We start from the raw sequence: 17867 nt of genomic DNA on the forward strand, positions 1-17867 counted from the left end.
TTACACGAGGAACGATCGGGAACTCTGGCCCCCAGGAGATGGATTTACCTGCAGGTGCAAGGAAGAGAGGAGAGAGAGAGAGAGAAAAAGTTTGAATCTTGCTCGTTCCGTGAGGTATTTGAGCGTCAATGCCAAACACTAACTCGATACCTGACGTGTCTGCAGAGACTATTGCTTGTATTTAATTTAATCTTTTAAAACCAGAATCTACTCACTATTACCATGCCAAGACATGTTTTATTATTTTAATTTGATTTTGTTTGTTGATGGCGTCTACAATGCAACTCCAGGACCATCGCTGTATCCCTCACTCCGGAGTTTTAAAAAAAAATGTATTGTATGGAGTATAATTTCCTGTATGAGCCACGCATAGAGGGCCAAAGGCAAGTTAGTAGTAGAGAATGGGGATTATATTCAGATTCTATCACGGACATTCAAAAATAAAAAAGCAGACTGTCTTTCTAAATTTATATCTGTTTTATTTTTCGGGAGAAACTTCTTTACCCAGAGAATGTGGGACTTGCTGTCACAGGGAGTGGATTGAGGCGAACTGCGTAGATGCATTTAAAGGGGGGCGGGAGGGGAAGCTGGATGAATACACGAGGGAGAAAGGAATAGAAGGATAGGGTGATTGGGGGAGATGAGGTAAGGGGCGGGAGGAGGCTCGTGTGGAGCAGAAACACCGGCACGGAGTAGATGGGCCGAATGGTCTGTTTCTGTGCTGTGAGTTTGATGCCATGGCTCCCGTCTCACTGGTGTTGTTTGTGGGGGGGGGGGGGGGAAACACTGGAAGAGGACGTGGGAGGGGAGCAAGGATTTTACAGCTCTCACTGCAGCTGTGTGGGAATTTCCAGGGGCAGAGTGGTCAGTTCAGATTCAGACCACACCGAGTCGGGTGAAAGCCGCCCGCGCCCCCCCCCCCCCCCCCACCCCTCCTCCTCCAGCAGCAGATCGGGAAGCTCGTAACGCAAAATGAAGGCTGATGAAACCGTCCCCAGGCCGCAGGAGAGAGAGCAGGAAAGCCGCTGTTCCTGTCTGATGGGCAGACAAGGCCCAAAGCCTCAGGGCACGGTTGAGGAAAGGGCAGACAGCGAGCGCTGACGCTGACCTTGGGGCGACTGTTTTATCAGGGCCGTCGCCTCCGACACATAAACAAGGAGGGACACCGTTGGCTTGGTAACCACTTGGCAGTGGGACTGGCAACACACTCAACGCCAACAAATACGCCGTTGCTTCGCAGTTACAGGAGCGGGGGGAGGCCATTCAGCCCCTCTACCTGATGGGGATAGTGTAGAGGGAGCTTTACTCTGTATCTAACCCCCCGTGCTGTACCTGTCCTGGGAGTGTTTGATGGGGGACAGTGTAGAGGGAGCTTTACTCTGTATCTAACCCCCCCCGTGCTGTACCTGTCCTGGGAGTGTTTGATGGGGGACAGTATGGAGGGAGCTTTACTCTGTATCTAACCCCCCGTGCTGTACCTGTCCTGGGAGTGTTTGATGGGGGACAGTATAGAGGGAGCTTTACTCTGTATCTAACCCGCCGTACTGTACCTGTCCTGGGAGCGTTTGATGGGGACAGTGTAGAGGGAGCTTTACTCTGTATCTAACCCCCCGTGCTGTACCTGTCCTGGGAGTGTTTGATGGGGGACAGTATGGAGGGAGCTTTACTCTGTATCTAACCCCCCGTGCTGTACCTGTCCTGGGAGTGTTTGATGGGGGACAGTATGGAGGGAGCTTTACTCTGTATCTAACCCCCCGTGCTGTACCTGTCCTGGGAGTGTTTGATGGGGGACAGTGTAGAGGGAGCTTTACTCTGTATCTAACCAGTCTCTGAAATAGTGAGTTCTGTTACCTGACGACTAACACTCGTTACTCGATGAGTGTAAAATTCACCAACAAAAACATGTCCTCATTGACTGCCCTGCCCCAATATTGTTGGTGTTGTTGTGAGAGAGCTCCTTCTAGTGTCAATGTTGTGTAGCTGTGATATACTGGCAATGCAACTCACACCCGGTACGTTAGTATGTAGTTAACCAACATGTGCCAACTTGCTGCCATGAATCCATGGTGCTCGGGTTTATGTCAACCTCTCTCTCTGCTGCTGTTGAGCGAGATACTGCCTGGATTCTGGGACATGACCCGTTATAGGAAGGACAGGGAAGTTACAAGGAAACAGGTGCAGGAGTCATCCATCTTTGAAAGATCTTTCCAATTAGTTCCCATTCTCCCCCACCCCCCACATCCCTGAAAATTTTCCCCCCTTCCAGTATTTATCCAATTCCCCCCCTTTTGAAAGTTACTATTGAATCTGCTTCCACCGCCCTTTCAGGCAGCGCGTTCCAGATCACAGCAACTCACCGTGTTTAAAAAAAAATTCTCCTCCTCTCCCCCCCCCCACCCCTGGTTCTTTTACCGATTATCTTAAATCTGTGTCTCTCTGGTTACCGACCCTCCCCGCCACCGGAAACAGTTTCTCCCTCTCTCTCTACTCTATCCGAAGGCCTCCATTAAATCTCCCCCTTGACCTTCTCTGCTCCGAGGAAGAACAATCCCAGCTTCTCCCAGTCTCTCCGCATTAACCGAAGCCCCTCGTCCCCCCGGGATCATCCTGGTCCATCTTCTCCCGTCCGAGGCCTCGACACCCTCCCTCAAGTGCGGGGCCCAGAAATGGGACACAGCTGGTGCCTGTAAATGGTTAAACGGAACTGTGATTCGCAGGCGCCATTTTGTGAAACACAAACCTTTTATTGGAAGTGCTTTCGCACAATTTAATATTTACAATCGGTGTCTTGACAACGGCCGTTGAAGTGATGTTTTTTTCTCACTCACCCGCATCCCAGAAGGTTAACAACCAGCGACGGCATTCTGGAATAGTCAGGAGGGGGGGAAGGAGCATCTGGGACCCTTCTGTCTGGAAACGATATCCCTCCACTAGAAAGTTGGGGCGGGGCGTGTGCACTGGATCAGTATAACCAGAACATGGGGTTTGTCAGTGCCATACTGTTCACGTACCTGTGCAGATAAAACACATGGATGGGCCACCCTGTTTGGTTAAGGGAAATCAGGAAGTTCGAACCCGAGCTCCCTGGTTATTCTGGTAATTACAACGTCCTTGTACAGTTCCGCTCTCCATATCACACACACTCGGAGCACTGGGTACAGTTCCGCTCTCCATATCACACACACTCGGAGCACTGGGTACAGTTCCGCTCTCCATATCACACACACTCGGAGCACTGCGTACAGTTCTGCTCTCCATATCTCACACACTCGGAGCACTGGGTACAGTTCCGCTCTCCATATCACACACACTCGGAGCACTGGGTACAGTTCTGCTCTCCATATCTCACACACTCGGAGCACTGCGTACAGTTCCGCTCTCCATATCACACACAATCGGAGCACTGTGTACAGTTCCGCTCTCCATATCAGACGCACAGAGCACTGGGTACAGTTCCGCTCTCCATATCACACACGCTCGGAGCACTGTGTACAGTTCCGCTCTCCATATCAGATGCACAGAGCACTGGGTACAGTTCCGCTCTCCATATCACACACACTCGGAGCACTGGGTACAGTTCCGCTCTCCATTTCACACACGCTCGGAGCACTGTGTACAGTTCCGCTCTCCATATCACACACACTCGGAGCACTGTGTACAGTTCCGCTCTCCATATCACACACGCTCGGAGCACTGTGTACAGTTCCGCTCTCCATATCAGACGCACAGAGCACTGGGTACAGTTCCGCTCTCCAAATCACACACACTCGGAGCACTGGGTACAGTTCCGCTCTCCACATCAGACGCACAGAGCACTGGGTACAGTTCCGCTCTCCACATCAGACGCACAGAGCACTGGGTACAGTTCCGCTCTCCATATCACACACACTCGGAGCACTGCGTACAGTTCCGCTCTCCATATCACACACACTCAGAGCACTGCGTACAGTTCCGCTCTCCACATCAGACGCACAGAGCACTGCGTACAGTTCCGCTCTCCACATCAGACGCACAGAGCACTGTGTACAGTTCCGCTCTCCATATCACACACACTCGGAGCACTGCGTACAGTTCCGCTCTCCATATCACACACACTCGGAGCACTGGGTACAGTTCCGCTCTCCAAATCAGACGCACAGAGCACTGGGTACAGTTCCGCTCTCCACATCAGACGCACAGAGCACTGGGTACAGTTCCGCTCTCCATATCACACACACTCGGAGCACTGTGTACAGTTCCGCTCTCCATATCTCACACACTCGGAGCACTGCGTACAGTTCCGCTCTCCATATCTCACACACTCAGAGCACTGTGTACAGTTCCGCTCTCCATATCACACACACTCGGAGCACTGTGTACAGTTCCGCTCTCCATATCACACACGCTCGGAGCACTGCGTACAGTTCCGCTCTCCATATCTCACACACTCAGAGCACTGTGTACAGTTCCGCTCTCCATATCACACACACTCGGAGCACTGTGTACAGTTCCGCTCTCCATATCTCACACACTCGGAGCACTGCGTACAGTTCCGCTCTCCATACCTCACACACTCGGAGCACTGCTTACAATTCTGCTCTCCATATCACACACACTCGGAGCACTGTGTACAGTTCTGCTCTCCATATCACACACGCTCGGAGCACTGTGTACAGTTCCGCTCTCCATATCAGATGCACAGAGCACTGGGTACAGTTCCGCTCTCCATATCACACACACTCGGAGCACTGTGTACAGTTCCGCTCTCCATATCACACACACTCGGAGCACTGTGTACAGTTCCGCTCTCCATATCACACACGCTCGGAGCACTGTGTACAGTTCCGCTCTCCATATCACACACACTCGGAGCACTGGGTACAGTTCCGCTCTCCATATCACACACACTCGGAGCACTGTGTACAGTTCCGCTCTCCATATCTCACACACTCGGAGCACTGCGTACGGTTCCGCTCTCCATATCTCACACACTCAGAGCACTGTGTACAGTTCCGCTCTCCATATCACACACACTCGGAGCACTGTGTACAGTTCCGCTCTCCATATCACACACACTCGGAGCACTGTGTACAGTTCCGCTCTCCATATCACACACACTCGGAGCACTGTGTACAGTTCCGCTCTCCATATCACACACACTCGGAGCACTGGGTACAGTTCCGCTCTCCATATCACACACACTCGGAGCACTGCGTACAGTTCCGCTCTCCATATCTCACACACTCTGAGCACTGGGTACAGTTCCGCTCTCCATATCTCACACACTCGGAGCACTGCGTACAGTTCCGCTCTCCATATCTCACACACTCGGAGCACTGCGTACAATTCTGCTCTCCATATCTCACACACTCGGAGCACTGCGTACAGTTCCGCTCTCCATATCTCACACACTCGGAGCACTGCGTACAATTCTGCTCTCCATATCACACACACTCGGAGCACTGTGTACAGTTCCGCTCTCCATATCAGACGCACAGAGCACTGGGTACAGTTCTGCTCTCCATATCTCACACACTCGGAGCACTGCGTACAGTTCCGCTCTCCATATCTCACACACTCGGAGCACTGCGTACAGTTCTGCTCTCCATATCTCACACACTCGGAGCACTGCGTACAGTTCCGCTCTCCATATCACACACACTCGGAGCACTGCGTGCAGTTCCGCTCTCCATATCACACACGCTCGGAGCACTGGGTACAGTTCTGCTCTCCATATCTCACACACTCGGAGCACTGCGTGCAGTTCCGCTCTCCATATCACACACGCTTGGAGCACTGTGTACAGTTCCGCTCTCCATATCACACACACTCGGAGCACTGCGTACAGTTCTGCTCTCCATATCACACACGCTTGGAGCACTGTGTACAGTTCCGCTCTCCATATCACACACGCTCGGAGCACTGCGTACAGTTCTGGTCAGTGTAAATTCGATGTTCCTTCTCCTGCCTCACACATTAATCCCACGTCAGGACAGTGGAAAGGCTCAGTAATACGTTTGCTTACCGTGTCATCTCGCTGTGAGCTAGTGGATAACGAACAACCCGAGTCCAGGGTTCTGTGTTCTCCAGTGTCTGCTTGGGGTCCCGGGGGAGCCACCACCCGTACTGCTGGCTGATGGTTACTGGCTCCCGATACAGCATGTTGGGAGCTGCAAGCAGATAGATATGAATCCATAGAGGGAAATGAGGGAGTCTGGGGGAGGGAGAGAGAGAGAGGGAGGGAGGGGGGGTCCAGGCATTACTACACCCTGGTTCATTCACTCCTGAGACCACGGTTACAGAGCAGCGTCTTAAAAACCAAGCTCTTCACCAATGCAGAGTGCGGCGCTCCCTCAGTACTGACCCTCCGACAGTGTGGGGCTCCCTCAGTACTGACCCTCCGACAGTGCGGCGCTCCCTTGGTACTGACACTCCGACAGTGCGGCGCCCCCTCAGTACTGACACTCCGACAGTGCGGCGCCCCCTCAGTACTGACCCTCCGACTGTGCGGCGCTCCCTTGGTACTGACCCTCCGACTGTGCGGCGCTCCCTCGGTACGGACACTCCGACAGTGCGGCGCCCCCTCAGTACTGACCCTCCGACAGCGCGGCGCTCCCTCAGTACTGACCCTCCGACTGTGCGGCGCTCCCTTGGTACTGACCCTCCGACTGTGCGGCGCTCCCTCGGTACGGACACTCCGACAGTGCGGCGCTCCCTCAGTACTGATCCTCCGACTGTGCGGCGCTCCCTCGGCACTGACCCTCCGACAGGGCGGCACTCCCTCAGTACTGACCCTCCGACAGTGCGGCACTCTCTCAGTACTGACCCTCCGACTGTGCGGCGCTCCCTTGGTACTGACCCTCCGACTGTGCGGCGCTCCCTCGGTACTGACACTCCGACTGTGCGGCGCCCCCTCAGTACTGACCCTCCGACAGCGCGGCGCTCCCTCAGTACTGATCCTCCGACTGTGCGGCGCTCCCTCGGCACTGACCCTCCGACAGGGCGGCACTCCCTCAGTACTGACCCTCCGACAGTGCGGCACTCTCTCAGTCCTGACCCTCCGACTGTGCGGCGCTCCCTCGGTACTGACCCTCCGACAGTGCTGCGCCCCCTCAGTACTGACCCACCGACTGTGCGGCGCTCCCTTGGTACTGACCCACCGACTGTGCGGCGCTCCCTTGGTACTGACCCTCCGACAGGGCGGCTCTCCCTCAGTACTGACCCTCCGACAGTGCGGCACTCTCTCAGTACTGACCCTCTGACAGTGCGGCGCTCCCTCAGCACTGACCCTCCGACAGTGCGGCACTCCCTCAGTACTGACCCTCCGACAGCGCGGCGCTCCCTCAGCACTGACTCTCCGACAGTGCGGCACTCCCTCAGTACTGACCCTCCGACAGCGCGGCGCTCCCTCGGCACTGACCCTCCGACAGCGCGGCGCTCCCTCAGTACTGACCCTCCGACAGGCCGGCACTCCCTCAGTACTGACCCTCCGACAGCGCGGCGCTCCCTCGGCACTGACCCTCCGACAGGCCGGCACTCCCTCAGTACTGACCCTCCGACAGTGCGGCACCCCCTCCTTTAACATTCAGGTGGGGTCATATTGGCGTGGAGCTGGTTGGCTGGAGTGCACTCAGTGCTGGCCGAGCTTGACTCACCCTTCGGGAGCTGCCCTAGCCTCTTCATGTGTGTGTACTGCTCAACGCTTTTATTGTGGTAGGGCATGGTCTCCAGTGGTGTGTTGATATCACATATGGGAGGTAGTCTGCCAAAATAGCTTTCCTCTGCAATACAAAGAGATGGTGGAGAAATATAATGGACGAGCAAGCGGCAACGGAAATCGAGAGGAGACTATTGGAGCCCCAAGGCGTAACAGTAATTACTTGAAAAGGGAGGAAAGGGGAATGAGGTCTGTTACCTAAGCACTGCTCCCGCGTTCGTAAGTAGGGATTCACCACCTCGGACGGAAGACTGAGCATCGGTTTGCTGCGCACCTGACAGTCGTCTCTTGCCTCTTCTCCATCGCGACTCCCGACGGTTTCTGCTGTCGCCAAACCGAGAAAGGACGAGGAAGTTATCCAGCTGTTGAAAGGTAGCTGAATGCACAAAAGTACATTAATTGGCGCCCCCCCCCCGCCCCCGGCCACCTCCCCACAACCCACCATCATCCCGCCTGCCCAAGGGAGAAGCAACAGGGTGAGCCGAGGAGACTGTGTTTCCATCAGCTGTTCGAACCCCGCACACAGAGGGAGCGCCATGCTGTCGGAGGGTCAGTGCTGAGGGAGCGCCGCCCTGTCGGAGGGTCAGTGCTGAGGGAGTGCTGCCCTGTCAGAGAGTCAGTACAGAGAGAGCACTGCACTGTCGGAGGGTCAGTACTGAGGGAGCGCAGCACTGTCGGAGGGTCAGTACTGAAGGAGCCCCGCACTGTCGGAGGGTCAGTACTGAGGGAGCGCCGCACTGTCGGAGAGTCAGTACTGAGGGAGCGCCGCACTGTCGGAGGGTCAGTACTGAGGGAGCGCCGCACTGTCGGAGAGTCAGTACTGAGGGAGCGCCGCACTGTCGGAGGGTCAGTACTGAGGGAGCGCCGCACTGTCGGAGGGTCAGTACTGAGGGAGCGCCGCACTGTCGGAGGGTCAGTACTGAGGGAGCGCCGCACTGTCGGAGGGTCAGTACTGAGGGAGCGCCGCACTGTCGGAGGGTCAGTACTGAGGGAGCGCCGCACTGTCGGAGGGTCAGTACTGAGGGAGCGCCGCCGTGTCGGAGGGTCAGTGCTCAGGGAGTGCTGCACTGTCAGAAGGTCAGTACTGAGGGAGTGCTGCACTGTCGGAGGGTCAGTACTGAGAGAGCACTGCACTGTCGGAGGGTAGGTACTGAGGGAGTGCTGCGGTACTGAGGGAGTGCTGCACTGTCGGAGGGTCAGTGCTCAGTCAGCGCCGATTTGTCGGAGGGTCAGCGTCGAGGGAGCGCCGCACTGTTGGAGAGTCAGTACAGAGAGAGCACTGCACTGTCGGAGGGTCAGTACTGAGGGAGTGCCGCGGTACTGAGGGAGTGCTGCACTGTCGGAGGGTCACTGCTGAGGGAGCCCCGCACTGTCGGAGGGTCAGCACTGAGGGAGCCCCGCACTGTCGGAGGGTCAGCACTGAGGGAGCCCCGCACTGTCGGAGGGTCAGTGCTGAGGGAGCGCCGCACTGTCGGAGGGTCAGCACTGAGGGAGCCCCGCACTGTCGGAGGGTCAGTGCTGAGGGAGCGCCGCACTGTTGGAGGGTCAGGACTGAGGGAGCCCCGCACTGTCGGAGTGTCAGTACTGAGGGAGCCCCGCACTGTCGGAGGGTCAGTACTGAGGGAGTGCTTCACTGTCGGAGGGTCAGTACTGAGGGAGCGCCGCACTGTCGGAGAGTCAGTACTGAGGGAGTGCCGCACTGTCGGAGATTCAGTACTGAGGGAGTGCCGCACTGTCGGAGAGTGAGTACTGAGGGAGCGCCGCACTGTCGGAGAGTCAGTACTGAGGGAGTGCCGCACTGTCGGAGGGTCAGTACTGAGGGAGCACTGCACTGTCCAACACCATCCGAGCCAGGTTAAAGTGGCCTCCTGCGCCCTCAGTGGGTTCTTGATGTGTGTAAAATGCAGTCAGTGTGACAGGAGTCACAGGAACACCTGCCAGTGTTTGGGGACTCTCCCCATTCCCCCCCCCCTCCTCCCTCCTCCCCCTCCCTCCCTCCCCATTCCCCCCCCTCCTCCCTCCTCCCCCTCCCTCCCTCCCCATCCCCCTCCCTCTCACCCCCTCCCCCCTCCCACCCCCTCCCCATCATCCCCCTCCTTCCCATCATCCCCCTCCTTCCCCATCATCCCCCTCCTTCCCCATCATCCCCCTCCCTCCCCAACATCCCCCTCCCTCCCCCTCTCCCCATCATCCCCCTCCCTCCCCCTCTCCCCATCATCCCCCTCCCTCTCTCCCCATCATCCCCCTCCCTCTCTCCCCATCATCCCCCCATCATCCACCTCCCTCTCTCCCCATCATCCCCCTCCCTCTCTCCCCATCATCCCCCTCCCTCTCTCCCCATCATCCCCCCCCCTCTCTCCCCATCATCCCCCTCCCTCTCTCCCATCATCCCCCTCCCTCTCTCCCCATCATCCCCTCCCTCTCTCCCCATCATCCCCCTCCCTCTCTCCCCATCATTCCCCCATCATCCCCTTCCCTCTCTCCCCATCATCCCCCTCCCTCTCTCCCCATCATCCCCCTCCCTCTCTCCCCATCATCCCCCTCCCTCTCTCCCCATCATCCCCCTCCCACTCTCCCCATCATCCCCCTCCCTCTCTCCCCATCAACCCCCCATCATCCCCCTCCCTCTCTCCCCATCATCCCCCTCCCTCTTTCCCCATCATCTCCCCATTATCCCCCTCCCTCTCTCCCCATCATCCCCCCATTATCCCCCTCCCTCTCTCCCCATTCTCCCATCATCCCCCTCCCTCTCTCCCCATCATCCCCCTCCCTCCCTCTCTCCCCATCATCCCCCCATCATCCCCCCCCTCTCCCCCCATCATGCCCCTCCCTCACCCCCCATCATCCCCCTCCCTCTCTCCCCATCATCCCCCATTATCCCCCTCCCTCTCTCCCCATTCTCCCCCCATTATCCCCCTCCCTCTCTCTCCATTCTCCCATCATCCCCCCATCATCCCCCTCCCTCTCCCCCCATCATCCCCCTCCCTCTCCCCCCATCATCCCCCTCCCTCTCCCCCCATCATCCCCCTCCCTCTCTCCCCATCATCACCCCACCCTCTCTCCCCATCATCCCCCTCCCTCTCTCCCCATCATCCCCCTCCCTCCCTCTCCCCCCATCAACCCCCTCCCTCCCTCTCCCCCCATCATCCCCCTCCCTCTCCCCCCCATCATCCCCCTCCCTCTCCCCCCCATCATCCCTCTCCCTCTCTCCCCATCATCGCCCCATCATCCCCCTCCCTCCCTCTCCCCCCATCATCCCCCCATTATCCCCCTCCCTCTCTCCCCATTCTCCCATCATCCCCCTCCCTCCCTCCCTCTCCCCCATCATCCCCCTCCCTCTCCCCCCATCATCCCCCTCCCTCTGTCCCCATCATCCCCCTCCCTCTCTCCCCATCATCCCCCTCCCTCCCTCTCCCCCCATCATCCCCCTCCCTCTCCCCGCCATCATCCCTCTCCCTCTCTCCCCATCATCCCCCCATCATCGCCCTCCCTCTCCCCCCATCATCCCCCTCCCTCTCTCCCCATCATCCCCCCATTATCCCCCTCCCTCTCTCCCCATTCTCCCATCATCCCCCTCCCTCTCCCCCCATCATCCCCCTCCCTCTCCCCGCCATCATCCCTCTCCCTCTCTCCCCATCATCCCCCCATCATCCCCCTCCCTCTCCCCGCCATCATCCCTCTCCCTCTCTCCCCATCATCCCCCCATCATCCCCCTCCCTCTCCCCCCATCATCCCCCTCCCTCTCTCCCCATCATCCCGCCATCATCCTCCTCCCTCTCCCTCTCCCCCCATCATCCCCCTCCCTCTCCCCCCATCATCCCCCTCCCCCTCTCCCCATCATCCCCCTCCCCCTCTCCCCATCATCCCCCTCCCTCCCTCTCCCCATCATCCCCCTCCCTCCCTCTCCCCCCATCATCCCCCTCCCCCTCTCCCCATCATCCCCCTCCCCCTCTCCCCATCATCCCCCTCCCTCCCTCTCCCCATCATCCCCCTCCCTCCCTCTCTCCCCATCATCCCCCCATCATCCTCCTCCCTCTCCCTCTCCCCCCATCATCCCCCTCCCTCTCCCCCCATCATCCCCCTCCCTCTCCCCCCATCATCCCCCCCCATCATCCCCCTCCCTCTCCCCCCATCATCCCCCCCCCCATCATCCCCCCCCCCATCATCCCCCCATTCTCCCCCTCCCTCTCTCCCCATTCTCCCATCATCCCCCTCCCCCCCTCTCCCCCCATAATCCCCCCCTCCCCCTCCCCCTCATCCCCCTCCCTCCCTCCCTCCCTCATCCCCCTCCCCCCCCCCATCATCCCCCTCCCCCCCCCCATCATCCCCCCCCCATCATCCCCCCATTCTCCCCCTCCCTCTCTCCCCATTCTCCCATCATCCCCCTCCCCCCCTCTCCCCCCATAATCCCCCCCTCCCCCCTCATCATCCCCCTCCCCCCTCATCCCCCTCCCCCCCTCCCTCCCTCCCTCTCCCCCCCTCCCTCCCTCCCTCATCCCCCCCTCCCTCCCTCATCCCCCCCTCCCTCCCTCATCCCCCCCTCCCTCCCTCCCTCATCCCTGCTCGCCTGCGGCTGGCTGCAGGAGCCTGGCTTGGAGGGGAAGCTGGTAACCCAGCTGGGTCAGGCCGAACTGAGCCATCACTCACACTCAGCCCCTGAACCCCGCCCCCACACTGACCCTGCCCTGGGGGGGGCGGGGCGCGTACAGCATCCACCCCCCTCCCCATAGCAACGCGGCCGTCGGGCGCACATCGCCTTAGCAACCGGGGCCAACCTTCTGTGCCATCACGCCTGACCGACGCGCCGCTCCACCAATCAGAAACCGGATGGTTTAGTGGGCGGGACGCGGGTTGCCGTGGACCAGGAGAGGGCGGGTCCTCATCTGAGTGACGGCGGCGGCAGCCAATCTGCTGCGCGCGTGGGCGGTTCCCCCCCCGCACTGCTTGAACAATAGGACTGACAGCGACGATCGACCAATCGAGATGAGGGAGGAGGGGGGGTGGGGCCGCTTCCTTACTGACAGACCACGGTACCCAATAGAATTGAGGCTTTGGGGGAGTGGGGGGACGCCAGCCAATCAGCAGCGAAGGGAGGCGGGAATGACTCTGACGGACGGGGCGCTCGGCCAATAGGCGCCCGCGGTCTGGAGGTCGGGGGCCCAGCGGGCGGCGGTTGGAGAAAGCCCTGCATTTGCGGCCTAGGAGGCGAAGGCTGGAGTTTGAAGCTGAGGAGAAAAGGAAAGGTGAGCTTTGAAAACCCGTCACCACCGCCACCGCAATCACCGAGGGGAGCGGGAAGCGCTTTTAATCTAAATTTCACTGGAATGTTCTGCCCATCAGGCCCCGCCCCCACCTTCTCCCCCCTCCCCGCCATTCTCCCCCTCCCCGCCCCCGCCCCCGCCCCATTCTCCCCTCTCCCCGCCCCCGCCCCATTCTCCCCTCTCCCCGCCTCCGCCCCATTCTCCCCTCTCCCCGCCCCATTCTCCCCTCTCCCCGCCCCATTCTCCCCTCTCCCCGCCTCCGCCCCATTCTCCCCCTCCCCGCCCCATTCTCCCGCCTCCGCCCCATTCTCCCCTCTCCCCGCCCCATTCTCCCCTCTCCCCGCCTCCGCCCCATTCTCCCCTCTCCCCGCCCCATTCTCCCCTCTCCCCGCCTCCGCCCCATTCTCCCCCTCCCTGCCCCATTCTCCCGCCTCCGCCCCATTCTCCCCTCTCCCCGCCCCATTCTCCCCTCTCCCCACCTCCGCCCCATTCTCCCCTCTCCCCGCCCCATTCTCCCCTCTCCCCACCTCCGCCCCATTCTCCCCCTCCCCGCCCCATTCTCCCGCCTCCGCCCCTTTCTCCCCTTTCCCCGCCTCCTTCTCCCCCCTCCCCGCCTCCACATCCCCCACCTCGCCCCTCCACATCCCCCACCTCGCCCCCCACATCCCCCCTCCCCGCCTCTTCCTGCCCCCCCCCCCCCTTGTGAGCCGTGCTGTTTCCCATGGTGAGTCTGTGTAAACCCGGGGGATTGGGATCAAAAGAACAGTACAGCACAGGAACAGGCCATTCGGCCCTCCAAGCCTGCGCCGATCTTGATGCCTGCCCGAACTAAAACCTTCTGCACTTCCGGGGTCCGTATCCCTCTATTCCCATCCTATTCATGTATTTGTCAAGATGTCTCTTAAACGTCGCTATCGTATCTGCTTCCACCACCTCCCCCGGCAGCAAGTTCCAGGCACTCACCACCCTCTGTGTAAAGAACTTGCCTCGCACATCCGCTCTAAACTTTGCCCCTCGCACCTTAAACCTATGTCCCCTAGTAACTGACTCTTCCACCCTGGGGAAAAAGTGTATGTATGTGTGTGTGTCCTTCCTGTGCTGCCTGTCACGGTGTGTGTGTGTGTCCTTCCTGTGCTCCCTGTCACTGTGTGTGTGTGTGTGTCCTTCCTGTGCTGCCTGTCACGGTGTGTGTGTGTGTCCTTCCTGTGCTCCCTGTCACTGTGTGTGTGTGTGTCCTTCCTGTGCTGCCTGTCACGGTGTGTGTGTGTGTCCTTCCTGTGCTCCCTGTCACGGTGTGTGTGTGTCCTTCCTGTACTCCCTGTCACAGTGTGTGTGTGTCCTTCCTGTGCTGCCTGTCACGGTGTGTGTGTGTGTCCTTCCTGTGCTGCCTGTCACGGTGTGTGTGTGTGTCCTTCCTGTGCTCCCTGTCACGGTGTGTGTGTGTCCTTCCTGTACTCCCTGTCACAGTGTGTGTGTCCTTCCTGTGCTGCCTGTCACGGTGTGTGTGTGTGTCCTTCCTGTGCTGCCTGTCACGGTGTGTGTGTGTGTCCTTCCTGTACTCCCTGTCACAGTGTGTGTGTCCTTCCTGTGCTCCCTGTCACGGTGTGTGTGTGTGTGTCCTTCCTGTACTCCCTGTCACGGTGTGTGTGTGTGTCCTTCCTGTACTCCCTGTTACTGTGTGTCCTTCCTGTGCTCCCTGTCACGGTGTGTGTGTGTGTGTGTGTGTGTCCTTCCTGTGCTCCCTGTCACGGTGTGTGTGTGTGTCCTTCCTGTACTCCCTGTCACAGTGTGTGTGTCCTTCCTGTGCTCCCTGTCACGGTGTGTGTGTGTGTGTCCTTCCTGTACTCCCTGTCACGGTGTGTGTGTGTGTCCTTCCTGTACTCCCTGTTACTGTGTGTCCTTCCTGTGCTCCCTGTCACGGTGTGTGTGTGTCCTTCCTGTGCTCCCTGTCACGGTGTGTGTGTGTCCTTCCTGTGCTCCCTGTCACAGTGTGTGTGTGTGTCCTTCCTGTGCTGCCTGTCACGGTGTGTGTGTGTGTGTGTCCTTCCTGTACTCCCTGTCACAGTGTGTGTGTCCTTCCTGTGCTCCCTGTCACGGTGTGTGTGTGTGTCCTTCCTGTACTCCCTGTCACGGTGTGTGTGTGTGTCCTTCCTGTGCTCCCTGTCACGGTGTGTGTGTGTGTGTGTGTCCTTCCTGTGCTCCCTGTCACGGTGTGTGTGTGTGTGTCCTTCCTGTGCTCCCTGTCACGGTGTGTGTGTGTGTGTCCTTCCTGTGCTGGCTGTCACGGTGTGTGTGTGTGTCCTTCCTGTGCTCCCTGTCACGGTGTGTGTGTCCTTCCTGTGCTGCCTGTCACGGTGTGTGTGTGTGTCCTTCCTGTCACGGTGTGTATGTGTGTCCTTCCTGTGCTCCCTGTCACGGTGTGTATGTGTGTCCTTCCTGTGCTGCCTGTCACGGTGTGTGTGTCCTTCCTGTGCTGCCTGTCACGGTGTGTGTGTGTGTCCTTCCTGTGCTCCCTGTCACGGTGTGTATGTGTGTCCTTCCTGTGCTCCCTGTCACGGTGTGTGTCCTTCCTGTGCTGCCTGTCACGGTGTGTGTGTGTGTGTCCTTTCTGTGCTCCCTGTCACGGTGTGTGTGTGTGTCCTTCCTGTGCTTCCTGTCGCGGTGTGTATGTGTGTCCTTCCTTTGCTCCCTGTCACGGTGTGTGTCCTTCCCCCTTCCAGGTGCCGGCGTGTGGTGGTGTCGCCTGACGATGGCCTGCCACGACCTGCACGCAGCCACGGTCCTGGCGCTGCTGTGCGGGCTGGCATCCGTCGGGGGACTGTTCGGCGCCACGCTGCTGCCGCAGTGGCGTCTCCAGCGGCTGTACTCCACCAACAAGAACGACAGGAACGTCAGCGTGTCGGACGGGCTGTGGACGCGGTGCGTGCGCTTCGAGGGCAGGCGCGACTGTGCTTTCACCGACGCCGGATGGTATAAGACCCTGGACCAGCTGGACCTGCGGGTGCTGCAGTTTGCCCTGCCTTTCGCCATGGTGGTAGCCTGCTTGGCCACACTGCTCTGCTCGATGGGCATGTGCAACACAGCCTGCAGCTCCAAGATCCCCAACGTCAATCTGGTGAAGTGCCTGGTCAACAGCGCCGGCTGCCACCTGGTGTCTGGCACTCTGTACCTCCTGTCGGCGGCCCTGACCTTCACCCCTTCTCTCTGGGTCATCTTCCACACGGCCCAGCTCAACCGGCAGTACGGGGCAGCCTGGAGTGTGGGCACCGCCGCCTACCTGGCCCTGGGCAGCGCCGCCGGCCTCCTGCTCACCGCCGTCCTCCTCTTCCTGTGGTATTGCGCCTGCAAGGCTCTGCCCTCACCGTTCTGGCAGCCACTCAGCTCTTACCCGGATAGCGTCCAGACCTACGCTTCAGGCCCGTACTCCCGGCGCTCCAGGCTGTCCACGCTGGAAATCGATATTCCCGTCGTCGCACATCAAGGTCGCTGACCGAGTGGCTGGGGAGTGAGGGGAGAAACAATCTTACGGTGGATGGGATGGGATGAGATGAGGAGAGGGTGACATCTCCTGTTGGGCTCTGTGTCCAGCTAGTGCTTCCCTGGCACTGAGGGGGTCCATTTCTATTTGTATTATATACAGATTTGTGTGTGTCAGGCATGGAGCAGAAACTTCATAAAGGGGTTGTAATTCTGTGCATTCATCCAACAGGTGGTGGTGGGTGGGGGGATATTTAATGTACGAAGTTCAGTATAAGGATGGCCCTCCGTGCTGTGGAGGAGATTCCGAACCTGCATGTCTGGCTGGCGACCCGTGGGGGGGGGTGGGGTGGGGGGAGTCCGTATTAATTGCGTGTCTTGTGTGTGAGAGAGAGTGAGAGCTGCGGAAGTGATGATGATTGTCTGGTGTTTCAGCTTCCACCAGCATTGTTTTTCAAGGGCTGATGGTCAGAATGTGCCATTTGTTAACACTGGATCAGCAGAGCATTGGTTTTCAAACTGGGCTCGGAGATTGCCGCCACCGGCCATTCAAGTGTGGGAGTGAGGACAGAGTGGATTCCTCCAGAATGTGGGGGGGGGGGGGGGGGGGCGTCTCTGTGAACATGTCTGTACCCCTCACCCCAACAACCTGCGTGGGTTTCCTCCCACATGCCAAAGACTTGCTGGTTGATGGGTAAATTGGCCATTAGCAATTGCCCCTAGTATAGGTAGGTGGTAGGGAAATATAGGGACAGGTGGGGATGTGGTAGGAATATGGAATTAGTGTAGGATTAGTATAAATGGGTGGTTGATGGTCGGCACAGACTCGGTGGGCCGAAGGGCCTGTTTCAGTGCTGTATCTCTAAACTAAACTAAACCACAGGTTTTTAGCAGCATTTGCTGGGGATTTATTTGTGTTTTTGCAGGGCGGGGCGGGGAGGAAACGGGGTCCCCGCGGGCGTGTGGGCCAGTGGGGGGTCTTGGACTCGCACATCCAAGTGTTAGTGTAAGAGCCTCTGGGATTGTGCCGTTTTGCACAAGGATGGCCGGGAGCACATTATTATTTTGGACAGGGTCTCCGGGAAGTGTGTAATTATCGATCAAGGGTAAAACCACTCAAGAGAAGTTTGAAAAAAACCACAGCTTTTAGATGCTGACGCTCATCTTTTGTTAACAATTTTGTAGGCTTTTTTTTTAAAAAAAACAAAACAAAACCTGTGACTTATTAAATGGCGGAGCTTCACGGGTCTGTGACCGCTGTCAGTAAATTGTGCACCTAAAACTTCTGTGCAATAAAAAGATTTTCTTCCAGGACACTGCTTTTCCTGTCTGTTCCTGTGCCCCGGGACTCCAGCTGCTCATTTATCACCTCGCTCCTTGTGGGATCTTGCTGGGTGCAATTGGCTGCTGCGTTTCCTACGTGACAACAGTGT

At 58.5% G+C, this 17867-nt stretch overlaps 2 protein-coding genes across 2 annotated transcripts; one reads left to right on the forward strand and one right to left on the reverse strand.

Annotated features, from left to right (window-relative positions):
- Positions 1-2803: 2803 nt before the first annotated feature.
- Positions 2804-12887, reverse strand: LOC137361325 (uncharacterized). Its single transcript, XM_068026225.1, has 6 exons — positions 12731-12887; positions 12472-12636; positions 7895-8020; positions 7635-7760; positions 6005-6149; positions 2804-3011 (listed from the first exon to the last, which is right to left on the reverse strand). Exons 1-6 carry the CDS (start codon positions 12885-12887, stop codon positions 2963-2965), a joined length of 768 nt encoding a protein of 255 aa, XP_067882326.1. The 3' UTR covers positions 2804-2962.
- Positions 12839-17748, forward strand: cldn12 (claudin 12). The gene is made up of 2 exons (XM_068026229.1): positions 12839-12939; positions 15678-17748. The coding sequence occupies exon 2, from the start codon at positions 15707-15709 to the stop codon at positions 16445-16447; it is 741 nt and encodes a 246-aa protein (XP_067882330.1). The 5' UTR covers positions 12839-12939; positions 15678-15706; the 3' UTR covers positions 16448-17748.
- The last annotated feature ends 119 nt before the right edge of the window (positions 17749-17867 follow it).

The sequence above is a fragment of the Heterodontus francisci genome, unplaced genomic scaffold (assembly GCF_036365525.1).
Source record: "Heterodontus francisci isolate sHetFra1 unplaced genomic scaffold, sHetFra1.hap1 HAP1_SCAFFOLD_1473, whole genome shotgun sequence".
Taxonomy (NCBI): Eukaryota; Metazoa; Chordata; class Chondrichthyes; order Heterodontiformes; family Heterodontidae; genus Heterodontus; species Heterodontus francisci.

Coding starts and splice junctions, on each gene's coding strand:
- LOC137361325 (XM_068026225.1), bottom strand. CDS start 12,887: ATGCAGGGCTTTCTCCAACCGCCGCCCGCTGGGCCCCCGACCTCCAGA. Junction 8,021..12,471: donor CAGGCGTGATGGCACAGAAG/GTTGGCCCCGGT, acceptor GTTTGGCGACAG/CAGAAACCGTCGGGAGTCGC. Junction 7,761..7,894: donor AACGCGGGAGCAGTGCTTAG/GTAACAGACCTC, acceptor TTTGTATTGCAG/AGGAAAGCTATTTTGGCAGA.
- cldn12 (XM_068026229.1), top strand. CDS start 15,707: ATGGCCTGCCACGACCTGCACGCAGCCACGGTCCTGGCGCTGCTGTGC.